Genomic DNA, 16,928 nt, shown 5'->3' with positions numbered 1-16,928 from the left:
CATAGTACACAGTTGGTACTAAATAAATGCTTATTCCCACCTCCTCTCATCATCCCATCCCTTTGGCAAGAGGTCCAGAGGATTTGGGACTTCCCAGCACCCCCTCAGTGTCCTAGCAGCATCCCTAAATCAGCGGGTGGTGCCTGCATCAGAACCCAAAGTCGAGTGGACCCAGGTTCATTTTGAGCACACTAGGCATGGGGGAGGGGCTGCCTTCTAAGCTAGAGCCCATGTTCCCTGAGCAAAGAAGGGAGAGTGGGGAGGATGGGGGAGGAGATGCTCGGGAGTGACACCCTCAGGAAAGGCCCCTTCATCTTGGGGAAGCACACTGGTGAGGGCTCATGTCAGCAGCAAGAGAGCCCTCAGCCCTGGGCTGCAGGGTTTCAGAAGGACATTGAGGTTGGGCCAGGAAGAGTCCATAGGAGGAAGCCAGGCTGGGAGGGACCTGGAGCCCATGCCCCAAGGGGAGGAACAGGCTGATGGAACTGGAAAAGAGACAGCTCAGGGGCTGCGGTGGCATCTCCCAAGGATAGACGGGGGAAGAAGCTACCAAGAGACTCAGTGTTACCCATCTCAGTGTGCAATGGGCTTTCTTCAAGAAGGGTAGCCTCCAGGGCAGCTAGGTGGCACAGTGGATGAAGTGCTGGCCTTGGAGTCAGGAGGACCTGAGTTCAAATCTGGCCTCAGACACTTGACACTTACTAGCTGTATGACCCTGGGCAGGTCACTTAACCCTCCTTGCCCTGCTTACCACCCCGCCCCCAGAAAAATGAAGAATGAAGAAGGGTAGCATCCCTTTCCCAAAAGGGGGGGGGTCTTCCTGTCAAAGTCAGTGAGGAGATGAGTGTTGTCTGGACCAGAGGCTACTCCACTCCCTTCTGTCTCTCCAGTTCTGTGGTTTGGGGTTCCACATCAGCCCGTGCTTTTTGGCTTGGGGTTGACTAATCCCCCCTGATCCATGATCCTCTTAGAACATTTGCTATCCCTCCACACCTCCCCAAGTCTGTACTTGTGAGGCCACCTTTTTTGTAACCGAGCAGAAGACTCTAGATTTATTCCTAATAGATTAGAGGTGTCTGAGGGGAAATAGAACCAGGGTCCTGTAGAAAACCCCGGCCCTGCCATGGCAGCTTGTCTTGTGAAGGATGACTGGGCCAGCAGCTGTCCCCTCCCCTCACCCACACTCCAGGTAATCCCAGACAACACAGTAGGGCCTGGCCTGGGCTTGGCAGCCCAGGGCTGGGAAGGGCCTCCCTGTGGGCCAGCCATTCCTTGCTCTGACCAGTGGCTTCCCAAAGCCCAGCAGCTTCTCATAGCCCTCCCAGTCTGGAGCAACCCATCCGGCTCCACTGTGGATCACCCAGGAGACAAAGGCTGAAGGTATGATTGACCCCCCTTTACAGATGACAAAGTGGAACCCTGGGAGGTCACAGACAGGTGTGAGATTGGAACCCATCTCTTCCAGACTCCAGATTGGGAAGAGGAGTCTCAGATCTAGACTGGCACTCTGGCCTTGGTTTCTCCAGATGTTTATTAGGCACCTCCTGTATACAAGAGCCTTTATACACGGGCCAACATGAGCTCCAGCATCTGCCTGGAGGAAAGATGGGCTCCTTGGGGCTCTCACTGTTACCCCCAACAGGAGGGCAGCCCACTGGGGCCTTGGATCTGGGCCCAGGCTAGTGCCACCAATAAACCACCTGCCCCCAGGGGGCTTCAGGCAGCCCTGGGCTAGAGGGAGAGGAGCCCCAGGCCTGGCCTCTGGGCCTCAGCCAGCATGGGCCAGGTGAGGCAGACAGAGGCAGGGAGGGAGGGACAGAAACGGAGCCGGGGCTCTTCAGTGAGGCTTCTGTCGGGGCCTGGCCGGCCTGGGCTTCTACTCTTTAATGATGTGGGGCCTGTAGTCCGGCTGGGTCGCCTTGGCCAGCTCTTCTGCATACATCCTGTATCGCCCGGTCATCTGAGGGGGGTGATGCAGGAGGGTCTCTCCCTGCCCTGGCCCCCAGCACAGCCTTCTTCCCCTGCCCTCTTATGCCCCTTCCCTGGGCTTTCCACCAAGAGGCCGTCCTCCCAGGGGATGGAGACCCCTCACCCGCCTGAGGAGGCCACCACCCAGAGCCAACTGAGGACCCCAACGGCCCCGCCCCCCATGTATGACAGGCTGAATCAGGAGACCGGGCTCCAGGCAAGTCCACTCCCCTTCCTGGAGTCCAGAGACCCCCCACCCTAATCTCACCTCTCCCTCAGTGGCCCAGACTATTAGCTGCCAACCTAGACCAGCAGAGGGAAGGTCCCCATAGGAGTCCCCCCAGCCCTGTGACTATAGGAGGGCAGGGCCAAGTACAGCTGAGTCAGATGAGCTATAACTGAGGACGCATGGGGGCCGGGCGGGGAGGGGCCCCGGCCCACCATCCAGGGCTCTGTGGGGCCCAGGTCAGGACAGGCTTGTCCCTTGGCAGGCCGGGGGCTGGGGCTGGGGCAGCCGGGGCTTCAATGCTGATCTCTTCACTTATGGCCTGCACAGAGAGGCAGGGTGGCTCAGTGTCTAGGGCTCCTGGCTCAGAGTTCCAGGCCTACCCAGGGCACCTGGGGCTCAGGTAACAGGAACAAGCTCTTGAACACTAAGTCTCAGTTTTCTCATCTCTTAATGGGACTTCTAAGGCCCAAAGGACCTTAGCAGCTGCCTAAGGGAGCCAGGGTGGACAGAATGTCAGGCCTAGAGTCAGAAGTACCTGAGATCAAATCCCACCTCACACACTTACTAGCTGTATGACCCTAGGCAAGTCATCTCCCTGTGTGCCTCAATTTCCTCTTCCATAAAATGGGAACAGGAACAGTACCTCCTTCCCAGGGTTATTGTGAGGGAGAGATAAGATAATATTTGGGAAGTGCTTAGCCCAGTGCTCAGCATACAGTAGACACTTAATAAATGCACACTCCCTTCCCTGATTCACTGCCTCATTTGCCCTTGGCCAACATAGAGGGATGTTTCAGGGTCAGCGATTAAGGCCAACACCCCCAGCAAGGGGCCATGATGAAGCCTCTGCCTGCAGACCTCCCAGGATGGGGAGCCGCTACCCCACTGTGGTGGTTGTGCTGATCTGGGCCTCCCTCCCTGCTCCACACAAGCCCCCTCCTCCTATGGGTGAATCTCCTTGGGGCCTCCCTTGAGGGAGGGGCTGGGCTGGCCAGATCCACTGCTGCTTTCAGCTCCTGTGGATGGACTGTTGCTCCTCAAGGACGGGGATGGCCTTTCTTTTTTCTAGGTATTTTGTGTGCCCAGAACTGTGCTTAGCACAAGGCCTGGCACAGAGAACACACCTAACAAGTGCCCAAGGGCCTGGCTCGACAGCCTGGCGGGTGACCTTGGGCCAGTCACTGCCTCCCAGCATCTCCAGCTTGGCTTCCCCATAGACACATCACTCACTCTCTTCCCACCAACCTCCCCTCCCCCAGTCTCGTCCCTTCCCTGCCCCTTTGTCTCCTGGCCTGCCTGTTTCCAGCGTCTCTACCTGCATGCAGCTTCCAAAATGATTTTCCTGAAGCTCGGGATCGCTGTCAGTGGCTCCCTAAGGCCATCAGGATCAAAGATAAAACTCTGGGGGGCAAGTAGGTGGAGCAGTGCATGAAGCACCGGCCCTGGATGCAGGAGGACCTGAGTTCAAATCCGGCCTCAGACACTTGACATGTACTAGCTGTGTGACCCTTGGCAAGTCACTTAACCCTCACTGCCCCACAGAAAAAGGGAAAAAAAGATAAAACTCTGCTTGGCATTCAAGGCCTTCTCATCCTGGCCCTATCCCAGCATCACCCCATCATCCTCCCCTGCCTAGAATGCCCTCCTCTTTCTCCAGGCTTTCCCAGAATCCCTCTCTTCCTCATAATGCTCTGCCCTTGCCCTTGCCCTCCCCCCAGACATCCCAACCTGCAGGCAGCCTCCCATGGGGCCAGACCTTAAAGTTCCAGGTATCGCCCATCTGCCGGCAGAGGTTGAGGTCCAGCTCAGCCACCAGCAGCCCATCTCTGGTGCGGGACAGTCCTGGGGTCCGGCGGCCATCTGGCGCACTCACGTAGCTCGAGCCGTAGAAGTAGCCGAAGTCATGGTGGGCTTCAGAGACCCAGAGGAAGCGAGAGCACTTGGGGGCTGGTCCCAGCAAGCCATGGGGAGAGGAAGAAGCTCCCGGGACCTGCCCCAGATGCCCTCGGGTGGGTGCACACATGCATACACATATAGCCTCACACATATACATATGTGCACATGCCCATATGCATGCACACATGCATATGTACACATCTGCATACATACATACATATGTGCATATATATGCACACACACCCACCTGTACATGCACACACACATATGCATTCATGGGAAGGGGTGCACACATGCCCTCTCCTGCTCCTGAAGAGCCTGGCCCTCCCCCAGTCCCAGTGGGCTGCCTGATGCCTGGGGCACACACAGTATAGAGTTCACCTACCTGGCCTTCCATCCCCAGACGTGAACTCTCTAGGAAAGTGCTCCTAGGGAAGAGAAGATGCTGAAAGAAGGAGCCCCCCAGCCCCCAGAGTCCTCAGGGGTGTGTTCTCCCCAACCTGCTCTGATTGAGGCATGTCCAATGTCTCACCCCAAATAGGAAACAAAATTGTCCAATCTGGCTGACCCTAGAGGTAGAGGTTCCTTAGAGAAACCAAGGGGATTATCCAGGTCTGGTTTGGAGCCCTCTAGTAATGGGGGGCTCACCACCTCTGGGCCAGCCCCCTTCACAAGGGAACAGCTCCTGTTGTTCGTACAAATAGGGCCAGGCCCAGGCAGAGGCCTGGCAGGAGACGCAGGAACAGAAATGTGTGTGATAGTGAGGCGTGAGGTAAATCAGGGGTGGGCAGAGCCTGGTAGTAATGGGGAGCTATGGAGGGTGTGTGAGCAGGACAGGAAGGTAGGCAGAGGGGGGAAGGGGCCCCCCAGGGTCTTCCTTTCCTTCTCCCTACACAGACAATTCAGCTATGGATCACACACACCACACACGTATACACAATATACTATCTTACACACACATATATATACCCTTGTAGACACATATACACGTAAACATGTATACATGTATACTTGCACATGTGCATATATATACTCATAATATGGATACACACTCATCAGCTGCGTGTGTACACACATGTACTTTCACACACATGTACATACATATTCTCACAGTGTATAGTCTCACACATATACACATGCATACACATATTATCATACACATGCACTCCCATATATACACACATACATACACATACTCTTATACAGATGCACACATATACATACACATATACTCCCATATCTACACATATTCCCATACATACAAATACATGATACACACATGTACACACAATCATACAACATATACATGCATATACACATATACTCTCATATATGCATGCGTGTATGATACACACATGGTCCCACAAACACACATGTGCATGCACACATGTACACACGCAAATGCATGTATCCCATAGATGCACATATACTCTCATACCGCACACATATGCACATGCATCTACTCCTATGTGTGCACACATGATACACACATGTATACACTCCCACACATAAATGCATGCATGCTACACACATGGTCTCACAATGCACACACAAGTACACAATATGAACAGACATATGCTCTCATACACCCATGCTGTCACATGACCAGGACCAGCTGTTCCTCACCACTCCCACTCGGTTGATGGCACAGGTGAAACAATGGTTCGCGATGGCTGCATTCCTTGCCTCAATGGGCCACAGGGATTCACTGAAGAACACACGGGAACAGAAACACACACATACACAGAGTCAGAGGGCACTCCTCCAGCCCAGCGATGCCCAGGGTCCCCATGGGCAGGCTGTGGGGTAGAGGCAATGAGGCAATGCAGGGCAGGCAGAGACAGGGCTCATCACCTCGGGCAGCTGGATGGGAAGGGATGGGGCCCTGATGGCCAGTGATGAGACCATTCCCACCCTACACCTGCCTGGCCTTCCCTGTCCCACCCGGGGGGCTCCAGTCCTGAGGACCCTGGAAGAGGAAGAGAAAGGGGAGGGGAAGGAAGTGCTGCCTAACCCTGCTGACCCAGGCCAGATATTGGGCCCCAGGGGGCCTCTCTGTCCCTTCCTCTTGGCCTTGGCAGCTCCTGCTTCTGCTGTCTGGGGCCTAGCAGAGCCCTCCTTCCCAGGACAGCCCACCCTCACCTGGTGGGGCAAGGCCCTCTGCTGTTCTGGCTACCACCCCAGATGGTGTCCCCCCCCACTGCTGCCCCCAAACAGGCAGAAGGAGGCAGAGGCTTCAGTGGGCCAGCCCCTGTGCCCCCCCAATCCTTGCCCCCAAGAACAACAATGAGCCCCTGGCTCATCTTCCCAGGTATCTCTGGGCTGGCAGCTGAGCCGCCCCTGTAGGCAGGCTGAGTGACAGGTGGGGGGCTGGGCCTGTCATCTTCCTCCTCGTGACAGTGTGATAGATAGAGGCTGGCAGGCCTGGCTCCCACCCCCACACTGGTGGGGGCTGCAGTGGGCGGCTGGGAACACGGCGCAGCCTCCCTGCAGCCCGGAGTTCACTGCTCTTCTCCATCTCCCGCCCCCCACCCACCTGCTAAGACTGATAAAACTTTCCAGAAAGAGTTTGATGGAAGCCCTCCCCCCATGACCTCGTGGGAGCTCAGGAGGAGAGCCGCCCTCCCCTCTTTCCTCTGAACCCCCCAGGGGAGGAATCTAGGGGCCCCAGGGGCAGAAAGCCCAGCCCCACTCAGAAGGTCTTGGGGTTCCAATGCCCCCCAAAGTGAGGGGGGATGCTGCACTGGCTCACCTCCGGACCCAGTTTGCCCCCTGCCCCCAAATTCACATTCAGCTGACTCCCAGACTGGGGAGAAGTGCTGGAAGTGATGGCCGACTGACCAGTGTTTATGTCCATGTATCTAGGGATCTCTCCGTGTGTGACCCCCCACATCCACATCTCCATGTGTGACTGCCCAAGTCCACATCTCTGTGTGTGATCATCCACGTCTCCGTGTGTGCCCCAGCCATCTCTCCACTGGTCCATCTTTGTTCTAAGAGTAGCCTGCAGAAACCTCCCAGCTCTCCCCTCCATGCCCCGCCACCGCCCCGTTCACGTTGCTCCCTGCCTGCCTTCAGGGGGCGCTGAGAGCAGAGTCCCAGCACCGCCCAGGGCCCATCCCTACCTGAGCTCTCCGATGGTGGCCGAGGGGTTGAAGATGATCTGGGCCCCGTTCAGGCTGTACATGAGCCAGTTGAGGGGGTGATGGCGGCCATAGCAGATGTTCACGGCGATCCGCCCGAAGGCAGTCTGGAACACGGGGTGACCCAAGGTTCCTTCCATGTAGTACGTGGCCTGAGGAGAGGGGCTGACCTCAGAAAGGGCAGCTGCCCCCGGGCCTCCCTCTCAGCCAGGATCTCAGCCAGTGCGTGGCAGCCACCCCTAGCCTGCTCCCCCTGCTCCCATGTTCTCCTCAGGGGCTCCAGCTGCTCACGACCCAGTCGTCCCCCCTTAACCTCCAGCCAGTCTCCTGGCTGCTCCCCACCCCCGGCCCGCCCCAGCCCTTACAAAAAGCCCCCATCTGATCCAAGGACCCCCACCCACCCTCTCGCTGTCTACACTGGCAGCCTCTGCTCCCTTCTCAGCCTCCCGCAATCTGGAGTCAGGGAGATCTGGGAGGGGCTAGTCAGCCCTCCCTCTTCCTGCGGTCTCTGAGGCCTCTGCCACTCCACCACACGCTCCTCTTGGGCATGTTGCTGCTTTCCTGCCTGGCTTTCCTGCTTGGTCCTCCTCCTAGCTCTCTGACCCCCAGATCCTCCTCTGCTGGGCCTTTCTCCAGGCCACTCCCCCTCTGCCCTTCTCTCTCTCTCCTACTTCACTGGGTGATCTCATCCCCCCCCTCCCCCCATGGACTGGATGACCCTTTCTGGGCTGATGACTCACATCTGCCTTTCCTGCCTTGACCTCTCTGCTGACTTTCCGTCTTGCATCTCCAGCTGGACATCCTGGGCCCCATCACACTCATCAGGCCCCAAACAGACCTCAGGGGCTTTCCCTCTGCTCCCTCCCCTCTCCCACCTTCCCAATCCCTGTCTCAGCCCCCCATCCTCCCAGGCCCTCAGGCTCACACCCCAGGGGTCATCCACTGTGGGGCCAAGGCCTGTCCATTTCACATGGGCAGCATCTCGCCAACCTCTGACCCCGTGCCCACCCTGGTAGAGACTCTCACACCTGGGCTATGCCAATGGCTGCCGAGGGCAGGGTGCCTGCCTCAGTCTCTCCTCCTGTCCCATCCACCCTCCATTCAGGGATTTTCCTAAACACAGGTCTGACCATGTCACCTCCCCAGTAGTCTCCAGGGCTTGGCATGCAAAGCCCTTCATAACTGAGCCCCGTCCCAGCCCTGCCCCAGGGCCCCTCCCCATTGTCTCACCCAGCCTGGCCCACTCTCCCTTCTCTGCACTCACCTCCCTCCAGTCTCCTGGTTCCCTGGTGCCCTCCTTCCAGCCCTGCCTCCCCCCATCAAGCATTTAAACACTGTCAGAAGCCCCCTAGAGTCCCCTTCCCCCTCTCCTCTTTCCTTGCCAGCACCTAGCACAAAATACCACCCTTGGTAAATGCTTGTTGACTGATTGTTTGATGGGTTTCTAGGAGATCCTCCCATCTCCCCATCTGGCTGTGTCTGCCCTCTGTTCCTAGATGTGGACTGAGAGCCACACACACCCCAGACCTTCCCCTGGAAGGTGCCCGTGTCAGGCCCAGTCCGATGCCCTCCCAGCCTGGCCATGGGGCTGGCAGCCCTCCCCCAGGCCACAAGAAGGATGGTCCCCAGTGACCAGCAGGGGCCTCTCCAGGCTGTTGGATGTGGTCCAGTGTCCGTGGGTAAGCCCCAGGCTCAGGGCACCCCGGGGGAAGGGGCTCAGTCATCTGTGGAAGCCCCAGTTCCTGGTGAGATCCTGAGGAAAGGGCTAAGCACATCCCCGGCTTTAGGCTCATCACGCCAGCAGTCACTCTGGCCATTAACCGTGGTGGTCACAGCCAGGGCTTTGGTGTCCTTCAGCCAGCCAGTCAGTGAACATTAAGTGAGCGCCTATTCTAAAGCCAGCACTGGGCTGACCTTGGCCGTGTCCGGGGCCAAAGAGGAGGCATGACTTGTCTGGTGTCTCAGGGTTCCTTCCCTGTTCTCCCCTCGGCTGAGCCTGATGAAGGACAGACCTCAGGGGGCCAGGAAGGGGGAGGGGGAGGGGGAGGGAGGGCAGCTCCACTTTGGGGCTTAGGTCCCTGGGGCTCTGCCCCTTTGGCTGATTCTTCATGCTGGCTGCCCTGCCCAGACCCGAGGACCCTTCCCTCTGGTCCCCTGGCACAGCCCCGGGCAGGAAGTGAATCGGGCAGGAAGTGAATCGGGCAGACACCGTCTCTGCCCCCGTCCTCTGCGCTGAGGATGCTCACGCTGGGTGGTCCCCGGTGGTCCTGCTGCTCCCTTCGGTGCCCCTCCTTCCTTCTTCACTCTCATCCTCGGCCATGACTGCCCCTCCACCCCTGGCCCTGGCAATGAGGCACCTCCAACAGCCACCTGGAGCACCCAGCCTTCTGACTCTGAATGCCATCCCTCATCCCTGTTGTAAGTCTGGCCATCCAGGCCCTTAGCCCAGCTCCACAGGCATCCCGGTAGTGCGCTACCCTCTGCAGCAGTCAGCCCTGCCCAGCAGCCTCCCCGCCACAAAGAGCAGAGGGAGAGCCAAGCTGGGGTGTGCAGTGATCTCAGATGTTCTGGGCTGCTGGGCCTCTGCCTCACGGAGGAGCCCAGACTCATCAAAGATGCTTTCCCAAAGACCACCTAGCCCACTCGCCTCCTCCTGTCTGCTTCAGGTCCAGCTCGGCATCCAGGGAGCTGTCATATATGTGGATGCACACATGCTCTCACCCTCATGCGTGATAAATGACTAACCTGAGCAATAGCCCTTCTTCATCCATTCAGTCTTTCCAGTGTGAATGGTCAGACCAACTCTAAGTGATGATCACAGACCTCTCAGGAGTCTCTGTAATGCCCTGGTCTTGATGACATCAGCACATCCTTCACGGTGAGGAGCCGCTGGAGCACCTCCTCGACCACAGGGAAAGCCCCCAAGGACCCCTAGCCAGCCCCTTCCTGACCTAGGAGACTGTGCCAGACCTTGCCCATCCCACCTTGGCAAGCGTCCTACACTATGCCCCTTCTGAGGTTTGTGACCTGAGGGTCCTCTGTGTTCTTATAGCTGCCGGAGGAATGCAGAATGATCTTGACTATGGGTGGGTGGGTAGGTGGGAGCCACCTGGTGGGTCCCAGCTTCTAGAAAGGTATGCTTTGTTCTCACCAGAACAAAAACCTTTTCAAAATTAATGGTGAGAGGCACCATCCCTGGATTCAGGAGGACCTGAGTTCAAATCTGACCTCAGACACTTGATACTTACTAGCTGTGTGACCCTGAGCAAGTCACTTAACCCTCATTGCCTGGCTAAAAATAAATAATCAAACAAATGAACAAACAAAATCAGTGGCAAAGAAGCCCAGCGGGAGCTTCTGGGCCATTAGTGTGGTTTCTGGGGCACCTGGCCTGTCCCTGCACTGCCTCCCAGGGGGTGCTCTGCAGCGAGGGTCCTCTTGATTTGGCATGAGGGGAAAGTGGGCACGCAGGTCAGTCATTGTCCATGCTCCCTCCAGGACACCGCGGAAGGGAGACAGACGCCCCGACCTCCTCACTCTGTGTCCTCTCCGTCCAATCTGGCTCCTTGTTCTTGGCTGCCTTTGTGAAGAGCCTGCTGTATGCTAAGCACGTGGGGCACTGCCACTTCCTCAGGCAGCACATCTAGGACAGATGGCAGAGCCCCAAGAAGGCCGCCCCCTGGCCTTTGGGGTGACCCATCTTCGTGGCCCTTCTCCAAGCTCAGGCCTGTTGTCCTGCTCCACTGTCGTCCTTAAACAGCCCAGAATGCCCCCACTGCCTGAGGCGCCCTACCAGTCATGTGGCACTGGGTGCGAGGATGGACAAGGGTCATGAGGACCAGGCCCTTCTCGAATATTTGCCAGACAAGCTTCTGCTCCTGCCCAGGGCGACCCTCGACCACTTCTCTCCAGAGGATGAGGAAGGCTGGCTGGGGGACCCAGGGGCTCTTGGAGGGTCCCCACTGGCTCGCAGTTGAGATGAAATTGGTACTGCCTGCGTGTGGAGCCTTCATCCCTCGTCCACTTTCCACCGTTGGTGGTCACGTGTCCGGCTGGATCACAAGGAATGGGCTATTCCCATGGCATGGCCTCTCTTCCTCTCCCTCTGACTCCTCTGGCCTCGGTCCCCCTCCAAGCCCACGCTGTGAGCAGAGGCACCGCCCCATCCCCCCACCATGGCCAGATACTGGCCTCAAGGGTGACTCGGGCACCATCAGTAAGGAATGGCGTCTCCTGTCTGCTCATAGAATCAGCTTGGGGTTCTGGGGCATCTTTCAGGGCTGGCCATGACCCACGCCCGCTAAGGTTGGCCTCACGGCATGCAGAAGGCATTCAGGATGCGAAGGAGGGAGGTGAAGAGCCCTCTGCACAGGGCTTGAAGCTTTTACAGAGCATTTGACAAACACAATCTCATGTGATCCTCACACCCTGGGAGGCAGGTGCCGTCATGATCCCCACTGTACAGATGAGGAAACTGAGGCAGGCAGCAGGGAAGTGATTTGCCCAGGGACACCCAGTTAAGAAGCATCTGGGGCTGGATTCGAACTCGGGTCTTTCTGACTCCCAGGCCAGCAAGTGCTCTGAGAACCACAGCGCCATCTTTGAGTCTGACCAGCAGCCAGTGGTGAATGTATCTGATGGTGTTCACAGGAAGAACTGCCTTATGGAAGGAGCTTGAGGAGTGACGTGGGCCAGGCCAGGGCTGGGGGCAGGGGCATGGGCTTAGGACTCCCGGGGGCTTTGGCTCCCAGTGCAAACCCATGGGCCCCAGGCAAGAAAGGGCATTGTCGCAAAGTGGCAGTGGAAGCTGCAGTGGTGTGGGCAAGGTTAGGTGAGAGGAACACCAGACCTCGACTTTTATCAACCAGACCCAGGGAATGCCTGGATGGTCCCAGAAGCGGCTTCTGCGCACGTGACCAGGGCAACGAGGGCCCCCCCCCCCCCATGCGGCCCAAAGGCAGCGACCTTGCACATCTTGGACGCTGCTGCTGCCCCCATTCGACGGATGAGGGAACTAAGCCTCAGAACAAGAAAAGGACCACCGAGTTCCTAAGACTTGCCATGGTAGCCACAACCCCGCCCCCTAGCGGTGGAGCTGCCCTGGAGACGAGCAGATGCCGAGGGACCCGGAGTGTGGCACCCTTCCCTAAAAGTGGCTCACCTCATTGAAGTCTCCCACGCGTGGGATGTGGTTCTTCCGAGTCTTGCCCAACACGGCACCGGAATTGGAAATGACCACCGCGGTGTTCCACAGGACGTCCCCGTGGGCCTCATCACGCTCCAGGATGGGAGACACGATCACCATGTTGTGGGTCTTTGCCAGCTAGAAAAGCCAGGCGAACCCTTCAAGGATCGGCCCAAACGGGCTTTACCTGAGAAGGACCCGCCACGAGGGGGCGCCACCGTGCACGGCCGGGAGCCAGGAAGACCCAAACAGCAGCACGAGGCTCCTCCTGCCTTCCCTTCCTTTCCCGGGGCCTCGGGGCAGCTCCCTGTCCGCCGGCCTGTGGCCTGGCTCCTCAAGCGGCCCTGGGTCCCAGGGAGTCCCACCCTGCCCTTTTCCAGACTCGGCCAGACCCCGAGCCACGGCCCCACCCGCGGGTGTCCTTCAGGTGGGCCCAGTGGGCAGGTGTGTCCCGGCCCGATCTCCCCCAGGGGAGTCGCTGCCTGAGGGGAGAAGCCCACGCTGCCGGCGGATCAGGATGTCCGGTTGTCCTGAGGTGCCCGCGCCTGGCGTGAGGCCCGGCCTACCTTTTGGCAGAGCCTGGTGGTTGGACCATCCTCTGCAGACTCAGCAAATTCTGTCCAGGGGAGCTTCTCTCTCGTGCAGAAAGCAAAGGGCATGGCTAGAAACAGAAGCGAGGGCGTCGGGGGCTGTGCTTCCCGGTGGGCAGCGCTCACGGTACACTTGGAGCTCCACAAGGACCCAGTGAGGTGGGCGGGGGAGGAGGGGTTACTATTCTCATTTTACAGAGGAGGAAACCGAGGCTTGGAGAGGTTTTGCTTCTTGCCCAATAAACAGCAAAGGCAGGACTGGAATCCGGGTCTGCTATTCCACGTCCGGGCTCTTGCCCTGTCCCCTCACTGTTTCATCTAATGTGAATGAGCTGGGCTGGCTTGCCTGACCCCGTGGCTGAGCCCCGAGCACCGAGCACCCACCAGGCCGGGGCAGAGGACCAACCGTCACGGTCACTCCCATGGCGTGGTGAACACCGTGAGCGGGGCCTGGCTTCCAGCAGTGGGGAGCCCTCCAGGAGGACGCTGCCATTCCATCCTGCCAACAACCCAGGGACTCAGGCGCTGGCTCCGGGAAGGGGCTTGCCCTGGGTCCCACCGCCAGTAAACGGCTGAGTTTACACTTGATTACAAGGGATTAGCCCTTTCTGACCCCAGGCCAGGCACTCTGTGCCCTGCGTCGCCCCCTTGTGGCCCCACGAGGGATCAGCCCTTCCTGAGTCCAGGTACTCTGGCCTCCCCCGCAGTGGCCTCTGCGAGTGGTGGGGCCACTGGTACGTTTGCCCAGTACCTTCTCCCTCCCGGCCCCAGGAGTCAAGAAGGGGCTTCTTACTTTGGGAGCACCCAGGCCACCCTTACAGGGAATGCCCAGGCCCAGCATGAGAACACTATGTCCAGGGGAGCAGTGTGAACCCCTGAAGACAGAGCTGGGAGGAAGAGAGCAGAGGGTTAGCGGTGGAGGAAGGAGAGGCTGGGGCTGAGCCCCACTGGCTGGAGGGCCACTCTGACCCTCAGCTTTCTCATCTGGGGAAATAGTGGGCTATTTCCGGCACTATGTCTCTCCCTGCAAAACCCTGGAGCCCAGGAGTCCTTGACCTGCCCCTTGGGCTTTGAATGCTAAGGACCACAGGGTGAGGGTGGGGGCAGAGATGGGGCTGGCCCTTGAGCCAAGGAGATAACGGCCACTACTCACTCCAGGCCTCCTGGAAGCAGACCACGTTCACCCCGCACTGGGCAGCCACCTCCAAGATCTCCTGGATGCGTCGGTGCAGGGCGCCCACCTGGGGGACAGGCACTCATGTCCGTGGAAGTCTCCAAGCTCGGGATCCAGGGCACTTCCCCTCCCCCAGCCACCCAGCGGCTCCAAGCCCCAACCTGGGTCAGAAGGCACCAGGAGCTTGGGGACCCAGGAGGAGAAGCCACAGAGTCCCTCCCCTGCTCCAAAGCCTCCCATGGCTCACAGGGTGACCCAGCTCTTCCTCTCCAGCCTGGCCTTCCTGTGACCTTTCCAGCCTCTGTGCCACCCATCGCCTGCTCTACCCTTGAGTCCTCCCACACCCTCCCCACCTGCCAGATTCCTGCTCCTCCTTCACAGCCCAGCTCCCTCCCTTGCGTCTGGCATCCCCTCTTGTAGCTCGGCTGGCAGGGCTCAGCCGGAGCCCTCTTGCCAAGAACACAGGCTCAACAAGGAAGGGCAACACGGCCAAGGGCAAACAGCGCTGCTCTGGTAGTCGGGGGCCAGAACCCCAGGCCCACCTGGGAGCCGCTTCATCTCTGGACCTTGATGAACTCATCTGAGAGATGGGGATAAAGTCCCTGGGCTGTGTCTTGGGTCATTGGGAGGGTCAGCTGGGAGCAAGGGGCCAAGCCCTGAAAACCTCTGGGGGGTGGGGGGGCACGGAAGAGCCCAGGCTGTGGAGTCAGGGTGTCTGTTCACCCTGTGTGGGTGACCAGGCCCATCTCAGAACCTGCCTCAGCCCCCCTTTTTTGTTGTGATAAGGCTTCTGGGGTCCCTTCAAAATACCTCTTATGTCCTTGGATCCTCACAACTGCCCTGGGGCTCACAATCTTCCCATCTCACTGAGCTGGAGGGGACTTGCCCAGGGTCACACAGCCAGGGTGTGGCCAAGGCAAGCCTACTAACTGCAGCTGCCCCTGGCCTAGCAGCCATTGGTAAGTCCTTGCCCAGGGCCTGGGGGAGGCAGAGCAGCTAATTAAGGGGCTGACTGGCATGAAGCATGCTCAGGAGACGGAGGCCACACACCCAACTATAAGACAGGGGAGCACATGCCTGGTAATTACCTGGGAAGAGGTGTACTTTAGAAGTCCAGGTGTAGACACTGGGACCAAGGAGAAGCCCCTGGTGTAGACAGGTTCGGGGGTGGGCAGGGAGGCGATTGGGAGGATCATGGGTTGGCCATTTGGACCTAACAGTGCGACCCACGTGCCTCTGGGGAAGCCAGAGGTCAAACGCACCAGCATAGCTCACCATGGGGGAGGCAAGGCTGGCCCCTCATCCTAGCTGTGCTAACACAGAGCAGGTGGGGGGCCATGGGGGCACATGCCCTGCCCCGTTTGTCCAGCTGTTCCCTCAGGCTGCCAGGTGCCCACTGCCTGGCTCAGGTGAGAGGGCCGGCTCCACCCTGGGCCCCAGAGAGTCTGGTAAACAGTGGCAGGGCATAGAGCAAGGTGAGCCCTGGGTGGGCACAGGTGCCTACCTGCTCAGCCACCGGGGCATCTGGAGGAAGTCGGATGCGGTTCTGCACGAGCCCCACGCGGACGGCCCTGGGCGACCTCAGCTGCTCCTCAGAGGCCTCAAACGCAAAGGCTAACAGCTCAAAGTCCCGCTGAGCGGCAGCGGCCAGGACACCGGGGGGCAGGCTGAGCTTCCTGAGGGGCAGAGGGAGGTGGGCCTCCTTGCCAGCCCTCTCTGCTGCCCTGCTCAGAGCTCAGAGCCGGGCCCTCCGGCTCCTGACACCTGGTCTTGGGCTCCCTGTCTGCAGCTGCCCCCAGGGCAGTGTCCCCACAGAGAGAAAATGAGGGGCTCTCAGGTGAGACCGCTGGGGAATCCCCATGGTGCCAGGCCCGCGGCAGAGCCTGCCTGAGCCCAAGGGCCCTTGCACAGACCCAAAAGCTTCCTGGCTTAGGGGCCCGGCCACCCCCAGGACCTGCCTCCCCACCCCCAGCCAGGGTACAGCTCCCTGGAGCCCATGGGCTGGGGCACCAAGCTCAGGGCCGTGCCAGTGTCCACTGTGGCACCTGTGTAGATGCTGACCCACACTCAGACACACATAGTCACACATTCATTCACACACTCACATTCATTCACATACATACATATATTCACACATTTGCTCACACACATTCACTCTCACACACATTCACACACTCATTCACACCTATACACACTTTCACACACTCCCATTCACAGTCTCATACCCATTCACCTACACCTACACTCACTCACACATGCACATACACTCACACCCACTCACTCCCGTTCACACACCTGGTCTCTCTCCCAAACAGGATTCTCTGGACATTCTTGAGATCGTCTGGGGGCAGATTCTCCTCCAGACTCCGCTCCAGTGATGAGAACTCAGGGCTTGCCATGGCTGCCAAGCAGACAGGCAGTAGGGTAGGTGGGCGGCGAGGTGGCAGGCCTCCCTGGACCTTGGCCTGGGCTCTGCCCCTCCCCACAGCCTGACCTGTCTGGGCCTCCAGGCCTAGTGACCACCCCCAGTCAGCCCCACCCCCCAGCCCACATGCCCCAGGATCCTCCCTGTGCCAGTAGGCCTGGGGTCACGTGGGGAGCCCTGCAGGGGAGGCCAGTGTCCTTGAGGAAGCCAAGGTCCGTCCCTGGGCCAAGGCCACAGAGCCACAGGGCGTTTAATCCCCCAAACTTATACCAAATACCAGGTATGTGCCAGGCTCAGTTCTGGGTCGGTAGGCCCTGC

General features: G+C 58.9%; 1 protein-coding gene across 3 annotated transcripts; it reads right to left on the bottom strand.

Moving 5' to 3' along the window:
• Nucleotides 1–1,513: 1,513 nt before the first annotated feature.
• Nucleotides 1,514–16,684, bottom strand: UPB1 (beta-ureidopropionase 1). 3 transcript variants are annotated; one of them, XM_043996859.1, is made up of 10 exons: nucleotides 16,481–16,684; nucleotides 15,690–15,861; nucleotides 14,165–14,252; nucleotides 12,988–13,082; nucleotides 12,398–12,559; nucleotides 7,219–7,388; nucleotides 5,720–5,801; nucleotides 4,479–4,521; nucleotides 3,954–4,144; nucleotides 1,514–1,960 (listed from the first exon to the last, which is right to left on the bottom strand). In XM_043996859.1, the coding sequence occupies exons 1-10, from the start codon at nucleotides 16,582–16,584 to the stop codon at nucleotides 1,877–1,879; spliced, it is 1,191 nt and encodes a 396-aa protein (XP_043852794.1). In that variant the 5' UTR covers nucleotides 16,585–16,684; the 3' UTR covers nucleotides 1,514–1,876. The 3 variants fall into 3 exon arrangements, with proteins under 3 accessions (XP_043852794.1, XP_043852796.1, XP_043852797.1); XM_043996861.1 differs by having other exon boundaries at nucleotides 3,954–4,108; nucleotides 16,481–16,681; XM_043996862.1 differs by lacking the exons at nucleotides 15,690–15,861; nucleotides 16,481–16,684 and adding an exon at nucleotides 15,274–15,468.
• Between the last annotated feature and the right edge of the window lie 244 nt (nucleotides 16,685–16,928).

This window comes from Dromiciops gliroides, chromosome 3, assembly GCF_019393635.1.
Source record: "Dromiciops gliroides isolate mDroGli1 chromosome 3, mDroGli1.pri, whole genome shotgun sequence".
Taxonomy (NCBI): Eukaryota; Metazoa; Chordata; class Mammalia; order Microbiotheria; family Microbiotheriidae; genus Dromiciops; species Dromiciops gliroides.
Note: the sequence above shows the minus strand (reverse complement) of the source record. Positions and strands in the feature narration are given on the sequence as shown.

Coding starts and splice junctions, on each gene's coding strand:
- UPB1 (XM_043996859.1), bottom strand. CDS start 16,584: ATGGCAAGCCCTGAGTTCTCATCACTGGAGCGGAGTCTGGAGGAGAAT. Junction 12,560..12,987: donor CCACCAGGCTCTGCCAAAAG/GTAGGCCGGGCC, acceptor TGGCTTTTCTAG/CTGGCAAAGACCCACAACAT. Junction 1,961..3,953: donor GCGATACCTGGAACTTTAAG/GTCTGGCCCCAT, acceptor CACCCCCCTCAG/ATGACCGGGCGATACAGGAT.